This window comes from Cervus canadensis, chromosome 1, assembly GCF_019320065.1.
Source record: "Cervus canadensis isolate Bull #8, Minnesota chromosome 1, ASM1932006v1, whole genome shotgun sequence".
NCBI classification, from domain to species: Eukaryota; Metazoa; Chordata; class Mammalia; order Artiodactyla; family Cervidae; genus Cervus; species Cervus canadensis.
In genome coordinates this window covers 111774478-111793763 of record NC_057386.1, presented here as the reverse complement: position 1 = coordinate 111793763, position 19286 = coordinate 111774478, and the positions used below count along the sequence as shown (strand labels likewise).

General features: G+C 56.4%; 2 protein-coding genes across 9 annotated transcripts in view; both read left to right on the top strand.

Annotated features, from left to right (window-relative positions):
• Positions 1 to 19286, top strand: part of EMID1 (EMI domain containing 1) — a 39160-nt gene that overhangs the window by 5933 nt on the left and 13941 nt on the right. For 5 of the 8 annotated variants that reach the window (XR_006263482.1, XM_043437388.1, XM_043437397.1 and 2 more), the window contains exons 2-13: positions 224 to 337; positions 788 to 891; positions 8622 to 8705; positions 9677 to 9738; positions 11264 to 11384; positions 11618 to 11668; positions 11748 to 11837; positions 12613 to 12759; positions 13877 to 13966; positions 14083 to 14135; positions 14622 to 14684; positions 14783 to 14827. Coding sequence is in view for 7 of the 8 variants with exons in the window: in XM_043437388.1 (XP_043293323.1) it covers positions 224 to 337; positions 788 to 891; positions 8622 to 8705; positions 9677 to 9738; positions 11264 to 11384; positions 11618 to 11668; positions 11748 to 11837; positions 12613 to 12759; positions 13877 to 13966; positions 14083 to 14135; positions 14622 to 14684; positions 14783 to 14827 (1024 nt within the window). In the remaining variant the exon portion in view is untranslated. The remainder of the gene's footprint in view (positions 1 to 223; positions 338 to 787; positions 892 to 8621; positions 8706 to 9676; positions 9739 to 11263; positions 11385 to 11617; positions 11669 to 11747; positions 11838 to 12612; positions 12760 to 13876; positions 13967 to 14082; positions 14136 to 14621; positions 14685 to 14782; positions 14828 to 19286) is intronic. The other 3 variants (XM_043437418.1, XM_043437428.1, XM_043437408.1) reach the window with 1 other exon arrangement.
• LOC122421455 lies at positions 898 to 5200 on the top strand. Its single transcript, XM_043437507.1, has 2 exons — positions 898 to 2423; positions 3751 to 5200. The coding sequence occupies exons 1-2, from the start codon at positions 1923 to 1925 to the stop codon at positions 4474 to 4476; spliced, it is 1227 nt and encodes a 408-aa protein (XP_043293442.1). The 5' UTR covers positions 898 to 1922; the 3' UTR covers positions 4477 to 5200.

The following is a 19286-nucleotide window of genomic DNA, read 5'->3' as shown; positions in this document are numbered from 1 at the left end:
CCAAGACTCCTCCAAGAGTTCCCAGCACAGCGGCCCACCCTTGCCCCCACCCAGGGCTCTGGAATTCACTCCTCAACCTCAGCAGCAGGGAGACTCCCACCAGGGCCCAAGGGCTCGGGGGGCTCAAGGGTCTCCCTGCCTGGAGCCTTGAGGCTCCCCGAGAGAGCGCGTGCACGCAGGCTGCAGGCGCCTCCTGAGCTTCCTGCCTGCTGGTCTGTTTCAGGCACTGGTGCCCCTACGTGGTGACCCGCGCCGTGTCATGCCACGTGCAGAATGGCACCTACCTGCAGAGGGTGCTGCAGAACTGCCCCTGGCCCATGAGCTGCCCTGGGAACAGGTGAGCGAGGCTGTGTGGACCAGGAGCTGCTGTGGTCGAAGGGCTGGGGCTGGGGCTGGGGGGAAGCCCGGGACCCCAAGGGTGGGCGGACAGAGGGCCCGCTGCCCATTTCCCGGCACCTCCCCTTGGCTCTTGGGCCACCCTGGAGGGCTTCCTGGGAGAGGATTCCCCCATTCACCCGCACATCTTTACTCAGTGCGCGTTCACGGCTGGAGGACAGGCCAGCCCAGCTCACAGGGGCTTCCTGTCCAGTTATTTTCTTGATCCCCCACCCCTGGCCAGGGGCTGGGGAGGGAATGGAAGGGCTGAGGCCCAGAATTCAAGAGGCGAGAAGCTCCAGAGAGGCCTGGAAGTGGCAGAGGATCCCAGGGCCCTGGGCGTGTCCTCACGGAGGGCAGGAGAGGGGGCGGGAGGCGCTGTCTGAGCCGGGCCCCCCGGGCGCTCTTTCAGCTACAGGACGGTGGTGAGACCCACGTACAAGGTGATGTACAAGATGGTGACGGCCCGCGAGTGGAGGTGCTGCCCCGGGCACTCGGGGCCGAGCTGCGAGGAAGGTAGGACTGCCCTGGGCCGGGCCAGGTGCCTCCCCGCAGGTGCGCGGGAGGAGCCGGAAGCCGTGGTTCAGACGGTAGGCGCTGAGGATCGGAGCACCATGCGTACTGGGGGCAGCTACGCAGAGCTACCGGCCAGGCGCACAGCCACGGAGGGTGTCTGCTGTCCCACGGGCGTGGACGGGACCCTGTCAGGACCCCTGGAGGAATTTCCTGCGTGATGTGTGGCTCATAATCTGAAGTCGCACATCCCAAGCCTTTCCTCCAGACTTGGGGACATTTCCACGGGAGGTGGTGACGACGCAGGGGAGGGTCAGCAAGATGGGGATGGCCGCACCCCATCCTGCAGGTTCCAAGACCAAGGCTCAGGATACGAGACGGGCATGCAGGTCCTCAGTGGTGGGATTCTGCCTGGCTTCCCCCAGGCCCTCAGTAATGGGAGGAGCCAACTGGGCAACCTGTGGCGGAACGTGCTCCAGGCAGAGGCACCCCCTTACCACACTCCCTTCCCTGCATGCAGCTCAGGGGGCTGGGCAGAACACCCGGCAGGGGTGCAGAGGAGGCAGCCCCCACCTCTTCGAGGTTACCACGAGTGCTGTCTCCTCCAGGGGGTCTGTGTATGCTGAGCGGTCCAGACTGCATCCACCCTCATGGTCTGGCTGAACCAAGGGAGCGGAAGATTTGGGGTCCCCCAGATTTGTGCTCCCAAGAATGGCCATAAGGAGGATGGACGGGCCTAGAGCCAGCCTGAGAACCAGGCCTGAAGGCCCCTTAATGGAAAGAGGTGCTGGGGCCCCCCAGGAGCACGTTCATGTGTGTATCAGTCAAAAGACACATCCTGGTTCCAGAATCAAGGGACCATGATGCTATGGTCGTAGGTGCTTGAGAAACTTACCCCCTTCACCTCCCTGGGGCCCACGGCAGCCCCACCTCACAGACGGGGCGATGGAGACCCAGAGAGGTGAAGTCACACGGGTGGGGGGCAGACTCCCCACGGAGCAGGGCAGGGAGGGGCCTGGCGGTTTCCATGTGCGATGGGAGAGCCCCCAGCACAGTGGCAGGAGTCAGGCAGCCAGAGGGAGGGGGCAGCCCTGGTCTGGTACGGAGAGGTGGTCACCCAGGCAGGTGTGGGAGGGGAGGGGAGGGAGGGGAGCCAGGAACTGAGCCCTCCCCGACCTGCTGGGGGTGACGGGGGAAGGCAGAAGGGCCTGGGGCCGGAGGGCGTCCAGCCAGGAGGGGCTGCCGCCAAGGAGGCTGCAGAGACGCTGGTGGTGAGGAGAGGGCGAATCCCAGGGTGTGGGGGCCCCCCGGGTGCAGAGCGCCTGTGCCCAGGCAGGGCCTGCCCAGACACGGGTTACCCTGTCCTTGGTTCCCCTCCCAAGGGCGGACCCTCCCAGGTCTGTTGGGCCATCGCGGAGCAGGCGGGGGTGAAGGACAGGCGGGGCGCGCCCACGGCTCAAGCGCCCCTGTTCTCGAGTCCAGCCGTCAGAGGCCGTGCGTCCAGGACCAGGCCGAGGGCTGGGGCTCTACGGAGGGTGAGTGGAGGCGGGAGACAGGCCTGGGGTGGGGTTGGCCCTGACCTTGCGGGGCCTTGGAGTTCCAGCCTGGGGATGAGGGCTTCCTGGGCCTGGCCTGCTCAGCCACATACCAGCTGTGTGGCCTTGGGCCGGGGACTCCCCATGCGTTGTGCAAGGGCATCGGGCCGGGGAGGGGAGGCTGAGCTTTAGGCAGCACTTGGGGCCCTCGGGGGCAGGGGGTGGGGGTGGCCACCTTCTCTAAAGGGCACCGAGCTGCCTGGTGCTTCCTCCTGGCACTCTCCTACGCGGGGTCCCCGTGTCCTCACCTGTGAAATGGACAAAGTCACGCAGTCTGCCTCTCAGGGATGTTGGAAGGATGTGAAGCGGGTGGTGTGGCCGCCGGGGGCGCAGCATGGGATACCCAGTGGGACGGGAAGGGCCTCTCCCCACCCATAAGACCAGGGCGAGTAAAGGGAGGCCCAGGCCTGCATGTTCTCGAAAACTGCTCTGGGGGTGGGGGGTGGGGAAGCATGAGGACATTGCCAGCCCACGGCGGGCCCTGACCTTCCTGTGACAGCCAGCTTCAGGCTGGGCCCCCAGCTGTTGCCCTGCTGACGACTGCCCCGAGGTCTGTCCAGTGTGTGATGTGACCTGAGGCCAAGGAGCTGCATCCAGGGTCAGCGGGGCCCAGAGTGAGTCAAAGAGGGAACGGAAACACCTATCACTCCAGAATCCAGCCTGGATTGTCTGTGCTCTGTTGTGTGACCTTGGGCAAGTCACTTCACCCCTCTGAACCCCATCTCTATCTGGCAGTCACCTGGGATCGAGAGGGCCCGTCTCGTACCTTACTGAGAGGGCCAGAGACTCACATCTCCAACATGGCTACTTAATAAATGTCTTCCTTTCCCCTTTGGCCCCCTGTGCTGGGGGCCTGCGCTGCCTCCCAGCTCTGAGACTCCCCCTTCTCCATCAGCTGCTCAGCAAACAGGCCTCTAGTCTCTGACATTCTTGAGGCCAGCAGACTTCTGGTTGGGAGTTTCACTCCGTGACGATGGTTGAGGCTGGTCTCTTTGATGTTCTTGACAATGAGGAGGAAGGGGCTAGAACAGGCTTCTTTATGCAGATGGAGAAACTGAGGCTCAGAGACGATGTGGGTATCACTCAAGGTCACACGGCAAGTAAGCATTGTGGCCGGGATTCTCCCAAGTTCTCAGACCTGAGGTCTGCAGCGTGCCCCTGCCTCAGACCCTCCTGCAGTCACCATGACGACGGGAGGAAAGCTTCCACCCGTCCCCTTTGCTGAGCACCAGGGCTGGTCCTCACCTGCATCGTGCCCTCTTTTCAGGGTGCCAGAGGTCCGGATGTGGAAACTGAGGCTGAGAGAGCGGTCAGAGCCTCAGAGGGATTCAAAGCCCTTCGGTCCCACCGGAGCTGGGTCTTCCCTCTGCAGCGACACTGGCCGGGGACTTCACCCGGCGCGTTCAGACACCCCGGAGTGAGGCAGCCAGCCTCAGCCCCTCCCAGACAGAAAGACAGAGAATCCAGGCTCCTCACCTTCCCCTCGCTGTGGCTCCCCCAGAGCCTCCACTGCCCCCCTTGCTGTCCGCACCGGTCCCCCACACCTGTCCCTTCCCTCTCCATGGACCCCCGCAGCCCTTGTCTTCTGCGGTGGGGGAACAGCAAGGGAAGAAGTTTGCTCAAGGTTGCATGGTGGGAAAGCACTTTCTGGGCCACCTGGCCCCTGCCTGTCCAGGGCTGGGCCCTTCCCAAGCACAGCCTTCATGCTCTGACCAGATGTGCGATGCAGAGCAGAGCCCGTGTCTTACTCCGCAGACTTGGAATCCCGCATGCTAAACACTGTTGGAATTTGCCCAGATCTGCTGTCCACTCCACTCCCGCCACTGTTCCACTCCCATCTGGGGGGCTTGAAGGACCCCACCTCCAACTCCGCGGGCACATCCTCCACCCCCCGTTGGGAGGCTCCCCCTCTGCCCTCCTTTTCACCCCGGGGCCCACTCTGGCCTTGCTCCCACCCCAGAGCCTGGGCAGTGTCTGTCCTCTCTGCCTGTGACCTCCTTGGTGCTCCCGCCTGGCTCCGTCAGCCCCCACCCTTCCATCATTAATCCTGTCTCTCTGGTTCCCGGCATAAGTCTGGCGTTAAGTGGGTGCACGGGAAGTGAGTGGGGGACCTCGTGTTCCCCCAGCAGGGCCCAGGACTGACACAGATCAGGGCCTCCCTGAGGGTTGTTGGAGCTCCCAGCCCCAGGCCTGACCCTGGACCCTGGCTCAGGCCAATAGTAGCAAATATTTACATTTGCAGAGTAAATTCCCAGGAGGGAGCTGGGCTGGGCAGGGGAGGTCTGTGGTCACTGGACCCAGCAGACCTGGGGGGAGGGTTCTGGAGGAAGAAGCCCCTCGGACAGAAAGTCAGAGGTGGAGCCCAGGGACACCCCCAACTTCTCACACCGTCCCAGCTGAGGGGGGGATTTAAACCCCGTGCCCTGCCCCCTTCTCCCTCCTGCTGTGTGGACAGGCAGCCTCTGCTCCCTGGGCCACAGTGTTCTCGCGAGGAGCACAAGACACTGGGCAGTGGGGGGCGGCCGCTGCGGGGCCACAAGGCTAGAAAGTGCAGATGGCGCGGGCCCCGTGGAGGTCAGGGTGCAGTGGTGAGAGCTTTGGCGGAGCGGGCTTTAGGGGGTTCCCTGGTCTGTCCAGGAAGACTCTCTGGAGGAGGAGATACGGGAGCAGCAGCTGTGGGAATGGGGAATCAGTGCGTGCGTGCGTGTGTGTGTGTGTGTGTGTGTGTGTGTGTGTGTGCAGGGCTGGCTTTAGTGGGTTCCCTGGTCTGTCCAGGAAGACTCTCTGGAGGAGGAGATACGGGAGCAGCAGCTGTGGGAATGGGGAATCAGTGCGTGCGTGCGTGTGTGTGTGTGTGTGTGTGTGTGTGTGTGTGTGTGCAGGGCTGGCTTTAGTGGGTTCCCTGGTCTGTCCAGGAAGACTCTCTGGAGGAGGAGATACGGGAGCAGCAGCTGTGGGAATGGGGAATCAGTGCGTGCGTGCGTGTGTGTGTGTGTGTGTGTGTGTGTGTGTGTGTGTGCAGGGCTGGCTTTAGTGGGTTCCCTGGTCTGTCCAGGAAGACTCTCTGGAGGAGGAGATATGGGAGCAGCAGCTGTGGGAATGGGGAATCAGTGCGTGCGTGCGTGTGTGTGTGTGTGTGTGTGCGTGTGTGTGTGTGTGTGTGTGCGTGCAGGGCTGGCCAGCATCTCCCAGGTGGGGGATGTGGTCCCAGGGAAGTGGTCCAGTCAGGGTCCCAGAGTAGAGCCAGGGCTTGTGGCCCTGGGACTAGCCTGGAGCTCTTTGGAGGGCAAGGTTGGGTCTGGGGAGGGGCCCTTCAGGGTGGACCACCAGGCTGGGGTGAGGGGGTTCTCAACCCACTGGGGCCTGCTCCAGGGTCCCGACTCAACACCAGTGGGGGGGGATGTGACATTTCTGTCCTACAGGAGACCTTTCGAGCCCGAAGATTTTTCCCTACTGGAATTTTGTGTGGTAGAAGGCCATTGGCTTCCCTGGTGGCTCAGTGGTAAAGAACTTGCCTGCCGATGCAGGAGACTCGGGTTCGATCCCTGGGTCAGGAAGAAGGAAATGTATTCCTTCTCCAGTATTATTCCCTGGAGAATTCCACGGATAGAGGAGCCTGGCGGGCTACAGTCCATGGGGTCGCAAAGAGTCAAACACGAAGTAGCAGCTAAACAATAGCGCCATTTACAACCTGGCTCAACTCTTGAAGTATTTCTGTCCATTTATTAGAGTTTGGGGGAGTTGAGGGGATCATCTTTTGTGAATCTTGACACCAGAGCCAGTATCTTCTGGTGTTTTTGACAGTTTTTGTTGTTTATTTAAACTTTCTTTTTTTTAAATTTTAGCTCTCAATTTCTTTGAGCCAATTACGTCTCCACTGCTGGTCAGGCCATGTTTTCATTAGTTTTTCTAGTTCTCTCTGACTCCTGGTGAAATGGCCCAAAGCAAGTAGATTGAAAAAGAATTTGCAACCACACGTTTATAGATTAATAACTTGGGGACACCCTAGCATGATGTTAGAACACTTATGTTCATTTTCAAGGCAGCTGTGTCTGCCATCCACGTTATTTTGCCTTTTGTTTGGTTGCTTTACATTTCTTTTCAGCCAGCGACTCATGCATTCCTCTGTAAGAGGTTGGGTGAAGCTTCTGAGGCCCTACTGCGTGCTGGGTACTTTCCCCGGCCATACGCAAGACGGATGAGGTCCTTGCCTGGTGGGGCTCACATTCTAGCCGGGAGGTGGCGGGGGTGGGGAGCAGGAGATCAGACTGGGAGCTGGCAAGCAGATGACATTTTTGAGGTGGAAAGTGCCGTGGAAAAAAGGGAAGACGATAGCAGGGTGGTGGGGAGGGCGGGCAGGGCAGATGCTCTGCCAAACTTCACCCCAGAGCAAACCCACACTTCCCCGGGGCTGGGGGATGGCCGCTTCTTTTGGTTGACATCCTGCAAAGAGTCAGCCAGTGGCCCTTTTACAGCTTCACCTGGGAGCAAAGAGGATGAGGAGGACTTCATCAAGGCCGTTCTTCTCAGGAGCCAGCCTCCTTGATGGGCGCTGGGCCTCCCGCCTCTGCCCACCTGGACTTGTGGTGCCAGGTGGCCCAGGAAAAAGGAGGCCGGGTCCCGGAGTCAGACCAACCCAGGTTCCATTCCAGGCTCCAGCCCTCAGCTGGGCGATCAGTCACTTCCACCTCTGCCTCGTTGCCCCCTCAAAGGGAGAGATTCATATTCGCTCATCCATTTATCGGAGCTTGGGGGACAGAGGAGTGGTAACACCAAGCTGCCCTGTGCCTCAGTTTCCCCACGTGTAAAGCGGAGGGGATACTGGTGTCCACTCACAGGGCTTCGTGAGGATGGCGAGTTAAGACAGTCTGTGAGAGGCACTCAGGATGTGCTGGGCCCAGGGAAGTGCTGAACAAGCATCGGCTGCTATTATTCCCTACCTTGTAGGATCCAGCTGGGCTATGTGAAGCTCTTAGCCCTGGGCGGGGCTCACAGCGGCATTCCCCCCTAATTCCCCACAAGTCCCCAAGCCCTGCCCCCGTTCTGGGCTGCCAACCCACTGCCCTCTATCCCAGGTGAGATTTACCCCCTGTGAGGGGCCACATTGCAGGCCCCGGGGAGGGTACATGGGGGATTCGGGCTCAGCCCGAACGAGGGCCCCGTTGGTGGAACCCAGAGAGGGCCTGGCAGCCTCCCTGCTGGGGGACGGCCAGGGGGACCCGTCTGGTTTGAATTCCCGGCGCCGCTCGCTCGCTACACCAACCCGCAGCCTGGCTCTGAGCTGCCAGGCCCGTGCCTTATTTGGGTCTCATCTCCCCCCAGGCGACACTGCGTGGCCTTAAAAGGCAGGCCCGGGGGTAGTGGGGAGAGGGGGCAGTTGCCACTGCTGGCTCCAAAGCCCCTCCAGCTGCGCCCTGCTCCCCTGGCTTGGCCGGCCCAACCCTCCAGCTGTGGAGAAATCCAGGCCCCCAAAGCCAGATCAGCCCGAATGGGCTGCTCCTCACAGGGGTGGGCTCCTGGAATGGGCCCCCCCGTACCCTCCCAGGCAGCCAGCTGCCCTCTGGTTTTCATTTAAAACCAGAGCTGGATCCACTTTGGTGTCTTCTTACCAAGTGGGGCAGGGAGAGGGTGGATGGTGACGTTGCTGTGTTTATTTACCGCCTACTGCATGCCAGGCCCCTGTGTGTGCTCCGTGGGCCCTCTGCATGCATGGCCGGCCTCAGGCCTCACACCAGCCCGGGAGGTGTATAAAGGGCCTCATGACCCCATTTTACAGATGGGAACATCGGCAGGTCCAGGGAGAACAAGCCACACAGGCCCGACAGCGGCAGGGCTGGGACCGGACCCCGAATCTCTTGGCTCAAGCTCTGAGCCCAGGCAGCTTGCTGGGCTTGTTGGAGAAGCACCCAGCCTCCCCTTCACCCATCACCAGCCCCTCCCCAGCCCCATCAGTTTGACAGCCTTGCCCCAGCTTGGCCCACTTTACGCTGTGTGACTCTGGTAAACCGTCCCACCTCTCTGGGCCTCTGTCTTGCTCTGCACCAAGGGGAATAGGGATCCCCGCTGTGGCTACAGTAGTTGCGGGGGGCGGACAACAAAACGTCACGGCCAGCAGGCCCTCACCCTCGCTATCCTCAGTTGCAGGCTCCTCTGGCTTCGTGGAGCCCGGGTGGTCGGGCAGCGCCACGCGGCGGATGGCACTTCAGCGCACAGGCTTCTCAGGTGGGTCCCAGGGCAGCTGCTTGGGGTCCCCCTGGGCCAGGGGAGGCTGGAGGGGCTGGTGGTGACTGTCCTAAAAGCCAGCTGGGCCCAGCAGTGGAGGATCAGGGACAGCACCCTGCCCCCGTCCACCGCAGGCTGGAAAGAAAACTGGGGGTGGGGTGAGGAAGGGCTCCCCGAGGGGAGTCTGCCCTGGGCCCAGGCACCTGAGACCCAGGATCCCCAGAGTCTTGCAGACATGGGTCCAAGCCCCCAGTTTCCTTTTTTTCATTCAAAGAACATTTGTCAGAGCGACTGCAGGGTGTGAGGCCCCGTGCCAGGAGCTTTCCATGGTCGCCTTGTATAAAGCTCCCCCCGGGACGGCCCCACCGTCGCTGAGGGTCAGAGAGGGGATGTGCCCTGCCCAGGACCCCACGGCCAGGCTTTGTGCTTGGGGAGACCCCAGGTCCCTTTGCTCTGAGCTCAGTGTCCCGGTGTGCACAGGGTGACACCTGTCCTCACACGCAGGATCGTGGTGAAGACCAGAGAAGCTCGGCTGCTGCCGACACTGCTGTGAATAATGTCGGGGTGTTGCTGAAGAGGCTGGGGGGCTGGATGGTGGTTCTGGGGGACGGCTCAGAGGGTGGCATGGGGGTCCAGCCCAGTCTGGACTGTGTGGGGTCCCCAAAGCCAGCACACCACGGCCAGCCCCGCCCGGGGGAGGGGGAAGCAGCAGGCATTTCCCTCCCCGCCCCACCCCGTTTGGGATGAGGAGTCGGGTCCCTGGTCCTGCCCTGGGAGAAACAGTCCCCTTGGAGGCTCGGGAGCCAAAGGATACCCGCAGGGCGTGGTCCACCCTGGACAGCCTGTGACTCCGTAGCCCCGTCCCTGCCCTGAGTTGTCTCATGGATTGGGGTCATCAGGTATCTGTCCCCTCCCTCCATCCTGCCCCCAGGAACCTGGGAGCCCCAACCCAGCCTGCTTCCTCTCCGCAGGTTGTCTCAACTGCAGCAAAGTGTCGGAGCTGACGGAGCGGCTGAAGGTGCTGGAGGCCAAGGTGGGTGAGCACCTTGCCTGCCAAGCAGGCACCACCCTCCCCCCAGTGCCCGCCCTGGGAAGCCTGCTCACGGTCAGACAGCCTGCTCTCCCTCCAGGAGGCCCGTGAAGCTCTCCCGGCCCCAACCCCTCCCAGAGACTCCTAGATGCCCCCCAGAGCTTGTAAATGGGTCCCCTCATTGCCCCAACACCTTCATCCTTTATCCCCCACCCTCACCACAGTGCTATCTTCCCAGTTCCAAAAAGCAAAAACATGTACTGCATGTCTCAAATTATCTCAAGATAAAAAGGTTTTGACAGCTAAAAAGTAAGACATCCTAAATTTAGAAACATGAAAAACTCGGAACCACAATCAACCTACCAGAAAACCATCGGCCTCGGTCGCCTATGCCCCCCAAAGAGAGCAACTGCCAACATCGAAGCATCTTTTCTTCCAGATTTTCTAAAGACATGTAGAGACTTTTAAACTTCATCTGCATATCCATCGCCTCCTCCTGGAATTTATCTTGAGATTAGATTCTAAGACGTTCACCTGAGTGTTAACTATTCAGAGGGAGATTTGAAAACCCAACAACAGAAGGGGTGGTTGCAGACTGCGCAAACATGGCTTGGTGGAATAGTAGGCAGCCATGAACAACGCCTACATGTGCTAACATGGAAAGATGCCCCTGATGTATGACTATCAAGTGGAAAACCCAAGTTTCTAAACAACATGGGTTAGAACCCCTGTTATGAGGTATGAACACCCCCAGAAACTCACCCTGCTCCCCAGGCTCCCTCCCAGGGAAAGTTGGCTTAAGGGGCAGCTCTGCTCAGTTCCAGGTTAGCCGCCCTCTGGGTAGGCACACACGGCCCCGCCCCGATCAGTGGCTCAGCGGACACTGCTGACCTTTCAGGCCCTTCCCCCCTCACTGAGTCCAAACAATGGGTTTTTGTTTGTTTATGTTTTTTACTTTTTGGTCGCACCAGGAAGCACATGGCATCTTAGCTCCCTGCCCAGGGGTGGAACCTGTGCCCCCTGCAGGGGGAGCACAGAGTCTTAACCACTGGACCCCCAGGGAAGTCTCCAAAAGTGGTTTTGTACACACCTCGGCACTTCTGTTTCATGACAGATCCTCCCAAATTTCCCTTCAAATTTTTAAAAAAATCCTTCCAACCTGTGGTGTTTTAAGAGACCAAGAGAAATGTCATGTTATATATGCATGTAAATGTATTTAAATATACATACTCACATGCAGGTAAACACAGGAAAAAACCGCACAGCCTAGCAAACACGGAGACAGTCTCAGAATCCAACATGGGTGGCTATGATAGCGTGTGATGACTTTCTTACAATGAATGTGATGAACTGTGCAGTCGGAAAACCACAGGCACTTCTGATGAAGTTCTGGGCCCCTGTGAGCCTGGTCTCCAATCCAGGCTGGGCTCTGCTGGCCGCCTGGCCTCCCAGCCCCGCCTCCACGGGGTGAGCTGGCCTGTCCCTGGTGAGACGCTGGTACCCACCCCACCGTCCTCTTCCTCCACAGGTGGCGGTGCTGACTGTCACGGAGCGGGCAGTGCCCCCGACCCCAGCTGCCCCTGAGGACCCCGCCCCACTCTGGGGTTCCCCAGCTGTCCAGGGCAGCCCCGGGGATGGAGGCCTCCGAGGTGAGTGGGTCAGTGGGGAGCACGCTCCTGCGTGGGAATGAGCTGGGGGGAGCGAGATTCCAGTCCGCGCTGCCGCTGGCTCCCAGCTTGACCCCCATGCGGGCCTGTCTTCCCAGCTCGCCAATGTGTCTCCAGGGGCCCCTGAGCGCTGGGGTCCAGGGAGACCCGGCAGCTGGTGGAGCTGGGGCAGAAACTCTGGGTAACACTAACCCCCGCCTAACCCCCCACCCCAGGGCTGCCGGGAACCAGAGAAAACCAGAGGCCCCCTCTGCTCCCTCGAGATGGTAGGTGCTGGTGTGGGCGTGGCCGGGGCGGGGCTGAGCAAGGCCGGAGCTGTCCAGCTGTTGCCTTTTCTCCCCCCAGATCGAGTTGGTGCCCGGGGGCTTCCTGGGCCCGCTGGCCCCAAGGGAGACCCTGGCAGCCGGGGCCCGATGGGGATGAGAGGCCCACCAGGTGAGTGCCCACAGCATTGCCCCTTCTAGCAGCGCCTCCTCGCAGGAGGGCCCGGACTGGGGCCTGCCTTCCCCACCCTGATGTAGCAGAGGTGGCCTGGGCCCCTTCCGCTCACCCATCTCCTGACTTACCCCTTCTCCAAAGGTGCCCACCACCCGCCATTAACGCCTGGGCCCCCTGCAACCTGCTTTTGCATTCACTTGGCCCATCCACCTGCTCTCCTATTCCCAGCTTGAAGCTGGACGCGTGGGGGTGGGTCGGACCAGACCCTGCCCTCCTGGGGTTCCCAGGCGAGGGAGGCCAGGGAGGGTGGGCCTGGGCAGAGGAGGAACAGCAGTGCCCACCTCCACGGGACCAGGGTTCTTGTGGGGGCCGTGGCTGGTATGGGAGCCCCAGGGAAGGAAGCCCAGACCCTGCCTGGGTGGGGTGGGGGATGGGAAGGGCTTCCCAGTGGGAGCGACACCTTAGATGAGGCCTAGGATGACCTGAAATGCACGCCAGGCCACATAAAGGGAGGACCAAGAGAGGGAGCAGCTCGTGCAAAAGCCTGGAAGAGAGAGGACATTCTGGAAATCAGCATCTGCTCAGCACCTACTGTGTACCAAGTGTCCACTGTCCTAATGACGGCCGGGGAGTCAGTGACGGGAGCTGCCCTGCTTGTGGCCCCTGGCACCCTCTGTACCCACTGCCCCAGGAGGCCCCCCTCCCTCCCCCTTGCAGCCATCCCGAGCCTCCCTGCCTCCAGCACACCCACCAAACCCTGGTTCCATTGCAGGTCTGCAGGGCCCCCCAGGGAGCCCTGGCCAAGCGGGAGCTGTGGGCATCCCCGGAGAGAGGGGACCTCCAGGGCCCCCAGGCCCTCCTGGCCCCCCTGGGCCCCCAGCCCCTGTTGGACCACCCTACACCCGGATCTCCCAGCATGGTGAGTCGCTTGGGGTCACAGCAGGTCCAGCTGGAGGTGGGGTGAGGCTGGCGTGACCATCTGCTGGGCAGCTTCTGTATACCAGGCTTGCCCTTGGGCCACCCCTCCAATGGGCACCGTTGTCACTGAGGAGGAAGACCGAGGGCCAGAGCAGGGAGATCACACAGCCAGGGCCCGAGAGGCTGGCTTCAGATCCTTGCAGCCTCCACAGCCTCTGCTGGGAACCACCGGCGTCAGGCCCTCCCACCAAGCCTCGGAGCTGGCCAGGATCCAGCCCGCAGAGCTCCGGGAAGCTCAAGGCCTGGCAGCAGGACGTCAGCCCTGAACTCCCAAGGCCACAGCCCTGCCCCAGCACTCAGAGAGGCCTGGCCCCTTCTGCCCAGCTGGGTCCTGCCGTGCCTCCTTCTCCTTTGAAATCTGACCGGCATGCCTGCTGCTGGGGTCGGTGTTTAGAGTGCCAGGTTCAACCCCATCCGCATCTTACCTTTGCTGTGAGACCAGGCACCATTCATTCGTTCCCCCTCCACCAAGCCTCGGTTTCCTCATCTGTACCGTGGAGACTGTGACGGTGCTGGGTCCCAGGGCTCTATGACACCAGTGCACAGAAGCTGGGCACAAAGCCGGCGTCAAAGATGGTAGCTTCCTCGACTTCCCTGGAGGGCCAGGTGGCTGGGTCTCTGCACTCTCAGAGTGCAGAGGCCCAGCTTCAATCCCTGGTCAGGGGACTAGATCCCACATGCCACAGCTAAGATTTCGCACATGGCAACAAAGACCCAGTGTAGCCAAATAATTTCTTTTTTTAACGGTAGCTTTCATTATTATTCCCATCAGACCTGTGACAGTCCAGGTTCAGAGAGGTGGAATCTTGCTGGATGTCAGCAGCTAGACTGTGGCAGTTAGAACCCAGGTCTCCCTGCAGCCTGGTCCTGGGTAACCTGCGCTTCCCCCACCACCCACCTTGGCGCAGGTTACGGCGGCCCCAGCCACAGCCTACAGACTGCCCCACAGGGGGCACAGCAGTTAAAGCTGGCTTGGCAGAAAAGACAGGTTGAAACTGTCTGCCTCACACCGCCCCGTGCAGCTCTGCCCTGCTTGCTCATCGTCCTTTCTCCCCCAGGGGACCCGTTTCTGTCCAACACCTTCACTGAGACCAGCAGCCACTGGCCCCAGGGACCGGCTGGGCCCCCAGGCCCCCCAGGACCCATGGGTAAGTTGAGTCCAGGCCTGGGGTAAGGGGTAGGGCTGGCCATGAGGAGGGAGCTGAGGGTGGAACTTCCTGGTGCTGTACTGTTTGGAACCTGAGGACATGCTGTCTGATTCCAGGTCCTCCTGGACTTCCTGGTCCCATGGGGATTCCTGGGAGTCCTGGACATATGGTGAGCATTTCTCCAAGTTCTCCACTCATCTGTCCGTCCACCCCTGACCTAACCCACCCATCCTGTCACCTATCCACCCACCCACTCATCCATCCACCATCCGTTCCTCTATCCTTCATTCATTCACTCGAGCTGCTATGGAGCACTTAATGTGCAAACTACTTTCCATGAATCTTATTCAGTCCACATGGCAAGGAACAGGTGTTGTTATCACCCTAGGACAAGAAAGGAGGTGGAGATTCTTGCCCTAGGGCTGTGGCCAGCACCTGGCAGCTTCCAGATCAAAGTGGGGACTGCCTGACTCCACCATAACTCTGAACACTGACCTGTGTCAACTCCCCACTCCGGGCAGGCCGCCGGCTGTGTGGTGAAGGGCCCAGAGGCCCAGGCCAAGCTGGGGAACCCTCCCCTGCCCCTCTGCACCCCAAGTTCCTGCCCACTCCACCCTGCCCTGGTACAAGGCTGAGGCCCTGTCTTGTTGCTCAGGGACCCCCAGGCCCCACTGGACCCAAAGGAACCTCCGGCCACCCTGGAGAGAAGGGCGAGAGAGTGAGTATTGAGGCAGCCCAGGTGGAGGATTCTGGGGAGTCCTGGGCGCCCCGGATCAGACCTCTCAGCTCACTCCGTTCCTGTCCTCCCTCCTGCAGGGACTGCCAGGGGAGCCCGGCCCCCAAGGCTCCATGGGGCGGCGGGTAAGTGACGCGGCTCACCCAGCAGCACCTCTCCAGGAGCCCACAGGCCCAGACCCCTGCCGTGGCTCCGTCCGCTGGGGCCGAGCCCCCGACCCTCCTGGGCTGGTCCAGCGTGAGCTCTAGCTCCATTCTCCCCCCATGTCAGGGTCCCGTCAGCCACTTCCATCTCCCTTGCTCTGGCTCTGTCTCTGGACCTCTTTCTCCGTCTGCCCTTTGTGTGTCCTTCTCTCTGACTCTCTAGTGCTCTCTTTCTCTGTCTCTCCAACTCTGGTTGTGGATTTGTCTATTTCTCCCTTTAGTTTGTCTTCCCCAGTGGCTCAGACAGTAAAGAGTCTGCGTGCAATGCGGGAGACCTGGGTTCGATCCCTGGGTCGGGAAGATTCCCTGGAGAAGGAAATGGCAACCCACTCCAGTATTCTTGCCTAGAGAATCCCATGGACAGAGGAGCCTGGCGGGCTACAGTCCACGGGGTCACAAAGAGTTGGACTCGACTGAGCGACTGAGCACACATCTCATCGCTACTGATACGGTTTGGTTTAAGTCAACCATCTTGCTGCTTGTGTTCTGTTTCTCCAATCTCTCCTTGACTTCTTTTTTCCCTCTTCTTTTCCTGTCTTCTCTTGGATTGAGAATTGTTTACAACTCTGTGTTACCTCCGCTAATGATGTTTTTATTATACCTCTTTGTGTTATTCTTCTGTGGTTGCTCTAAGGATAACAAAATGTGTCCTTGACTTAGCACCATTTACTTGAATTATGATACCTTTCCGTGTATAAGTGAGAACATTACAAATGTATAATTCACCCCCTTCTGTCGTTGTGCTGTGGCCGTCACGTATTACACTTCTGTATTTGTTTTAAGCCCGCAATACACTGTCGTCACTGCTTTAAACAACCAGTTGACTTTTAAAGAAGTTTAAAAAATGAAAAAAAAAGAAAGTCTTTTACATCTAATAATGTGTTTGTCATCTCTGATACTGTCCATACCTTCCTTTAGATTCAGATTTTCACACAGTATCATCTCTCTTCAGCCTAAAGAACACCCTTTAGCCTTTCTTGTAATGTGTGTCTGCTGGCAACAAATCCTCACTGCTTTTGTTTATCTAAAACTGTCTCTATTTAACCTTAATTTTTGGAAGTTATTTTCACTGGCTATGAAATGATAGGTTGGCAGTTTCCTCCCCCTTTAGTACTGTAAAGATATTGTTCCGTGGTCTTCTGGTTTACGTAGACCATTATAATTTCTCATGAGAAACTGGCTGTTGTTCCTACTGTTTTTCCCCAGTGCATAATATGTCTTTTTTTTTTCCTTTGGCATTTAAGACTTTTCTCTTTACCCTTGGTTTTCATCAGATTGATCATGGTGTGGTTGGGTGTGATTTTTTTGTGTTTATTCTGCTTTGGGTTGGCTGAAATTCCTGGGTCTGTAAGGTTTCTGGGTCTTGCTTTTGTTGGTTATTTTGTTTAGTGAATACAATTCTTTTTTACAGCATTTTTTGAGTTCACAGCGAAATAGAGTAGAAAGCACAGAGAGTTCCCATATTGTCCCTGTCCCCACACGTGGATAGCCTCCCCCACCACCGACATCTCACATCACAGTGGTACATTCGATGCAGTTGATGAACCCAGATTGTCATGTCATCATCACCCAAAGTCCATAGTTTACATTAGGGTTCATTCTTGGTGTTGTACAGTCTACAGATATTGTTAGATGTATTGTGATGTGTATACACCATCATAGTATCATATAGAATATTTCACTGCCCTTAAAATCCTCTATGCTTTGCCTACTTATCCCTCCCTCCCCTATAACACCTGGCAACCACTAATCTTTTAACCGTCTCATATGTTTTTGCTTTTTCTAAAATGTCATATAGCTGGAACCATGCAGTATGTAACCTTTTCAGATTGGCCTCTTTCACTTAGTAATACATATTACAGGTTCTAGCTTGTCTTTTCATGGATTGATAGCTCCTTTTAATTCTCTTGGTCTGAATAATATTACATCGTATGTGCCACAGTTCATTTATCCATTCACCTACTGAAGGACATCTTGGTTGCTTCCAAGTTTTGGCAATAGTGAATAAAGCTGCTATAAACATCTAGGTGTAGGTCTTTGTGTGGATGTAAGTTTTCAGTTACTTTGGTTAAATATCAATGAATGCAACTGCTGGATCATATGATAAAAGTAAGTTTAGTTTTATGAGAAATGTTTTCTTGTAAGAAACACTGTGTATGTGTGCGTGTTGAGAATACTTGAGATAGACTCTTAGTAAATTTCAATTCATTCTGGTCACCATACTATATATTAGATCCTTAGGTTAGAATTTAGTCATCTGGGAGCTCCCTGGCAGTCCAGCAATTAGGATTCAGCACTTTCACTGCCACGTCCCAGGTTCAGTCTCTAGTTGAGGGAATGAGATCCCTCAATCCCCATGGCTCAGCCAAAAGAAAAAAAAAAAAAAACTTAGTCATCTTATAACTAAAAGTTTGCATCCTTTCACCAACCTTTTTCCATTCCCTCCCTCCCCCAAACCCAGTCCCTGGCAACCACCGTTCCACTGTTTCTCTGACTTCAATGTTTTTGGTTGTTTTTCGGATTCCACATATAAGTGACACCATACGGTGTTTGTCTTCCTCTGTCTGGCCTATTTTGCTTAGCATAATGCCCTCCACATTCATCCGTGTTGTCACAAACAGCAGGATTTCCCCCCCGCTTTTAAAGGCTGAATAATATTCCATTGTGTGTGTGTGTAAATACCGCATGTTGTATTTATCCATTCATCCATCGGTGGATGCAGGATGCAGGATATTCTTTCCATATCCTGGCCATCATGAAACATACTGCAGTGAACGTACCTCTTCAAGACAGTGGTTTCCTTTTCTTTGGATGGATACCCTACTGTTAATTTCTTGAGGAACCTCCATACTGTTTTCCATAATGGTTGAAGTTTACATTTTACATTTCCAGTTTACATTTCCACTAGCAGTATTCAAAGGCTCCCCTTTTTCTGAACTCTCACCAGCATTCATTATCTCTCATCTTCTTGATAACAGACGTCCCAGCAGGTGCCTTTTCCTGATGATGAGCATCTTTTCACCCCTTGGCCACTTATATGTCTTCTTTGCAAAACTGTCTATCCATGTCCTTCGTCCATTTTTAAATCGGCTTATTTGGGGTTTTGCTATTGAGTTGTATAAGTTCCTTATATGTTTCAGATATTAACTCCTTATCGGATATGTCGTTTGCACGTATTTTCTCTGATTTCATAGGTTGCCTTTTCATTTTGTTGATGGTTTCTTTTCCTGTGCAAGAACTTATTAAATTAGGTTGTCTTCTTCCTGTTGAATTTTTAAGAGTTCTTTGTATTTTTTGGATATACAAAGATATACCTTTATACACCTTTATCAGGTATGCCTGTGTGTTCAGTCGCTTCAGTTGGGTCCAACTCTTGGCAACCCCGTGGACTGTAGCCCACCAGGCTCCTCTGTCCTTGGGGATTCTCCAGTTAAGAATACTGGAGTGGGTTGCCATGCCCTCCTCCAGGGGATCTTCCCTACCCAGGAATCAAACCAGCATCTCTTTTGTCTCCTGCACTGGCAGGGGGGTTCTTTACCACTAGCACCACCTGGGAAGCCCTTATCAGGTATATCTTTTGCAAGTATTTGCTCTGAGTCTATAACTTGTCTTCTAATTACCTTGACACTCGCTTTTGCAGAATAAAAGTTTGTAGTTTTAATGAAGTCCAGCTTATCAATGATTCCTTTCATGGATTGTGCTTCTGGCATTGCATTTAAAAAGCCATCATCAAACTCAAGGTCACCTAGGTTCTCTCCTATGTTATCTTCTGGGAATTTTATAGTTTTGTATTTTACATTTAGGTCTGTGATACATTTTGAGTTGATTTTTGTTAAGAATATGAGATCTGTGTCTAGATTCATGTTTTTGCATTTTTAAACCAGTTTTTTAAAATTAGTTAATTAATTAGGCTGATCTTAATTGTGGTCCATGGGCTCTTCCATCTTTGTTGCAACATGCAGGATCTTTAGCTGCCGCATGCAAACTCTTGAGTCGCTGCATGTGAGATCTAGCTCCCTGAGCAGGGATTGAACCTGGCCCCCTGCATTGGGAGTGTGGAATCTTAGCCACTGGACCACCAGGGAAGCGCCTATCTTTATTCCATTGTGTTGCCTTTGCTCCTTTGTCTAAGCTCAGTCGACAGTATTTATGTGATTCCGTTTCTGGGCTATCTATTCTGTTCCATTGACCTATTTAACTGTTCACCAATACCACAGTGTCTTGACTACTGTACCTTTATAGTTAAGTTTTCTTTTGAGCACTGTTTTCAGTCTCTCACAAATTTTGCTAAGTAGCAGTTTTATTCTCATGTAGTTCAGAGTATGTTAAAATTTCTCTTGAGATTTATTCCTTGGCCCGTGTGTCATTTAGAAATCTGTTT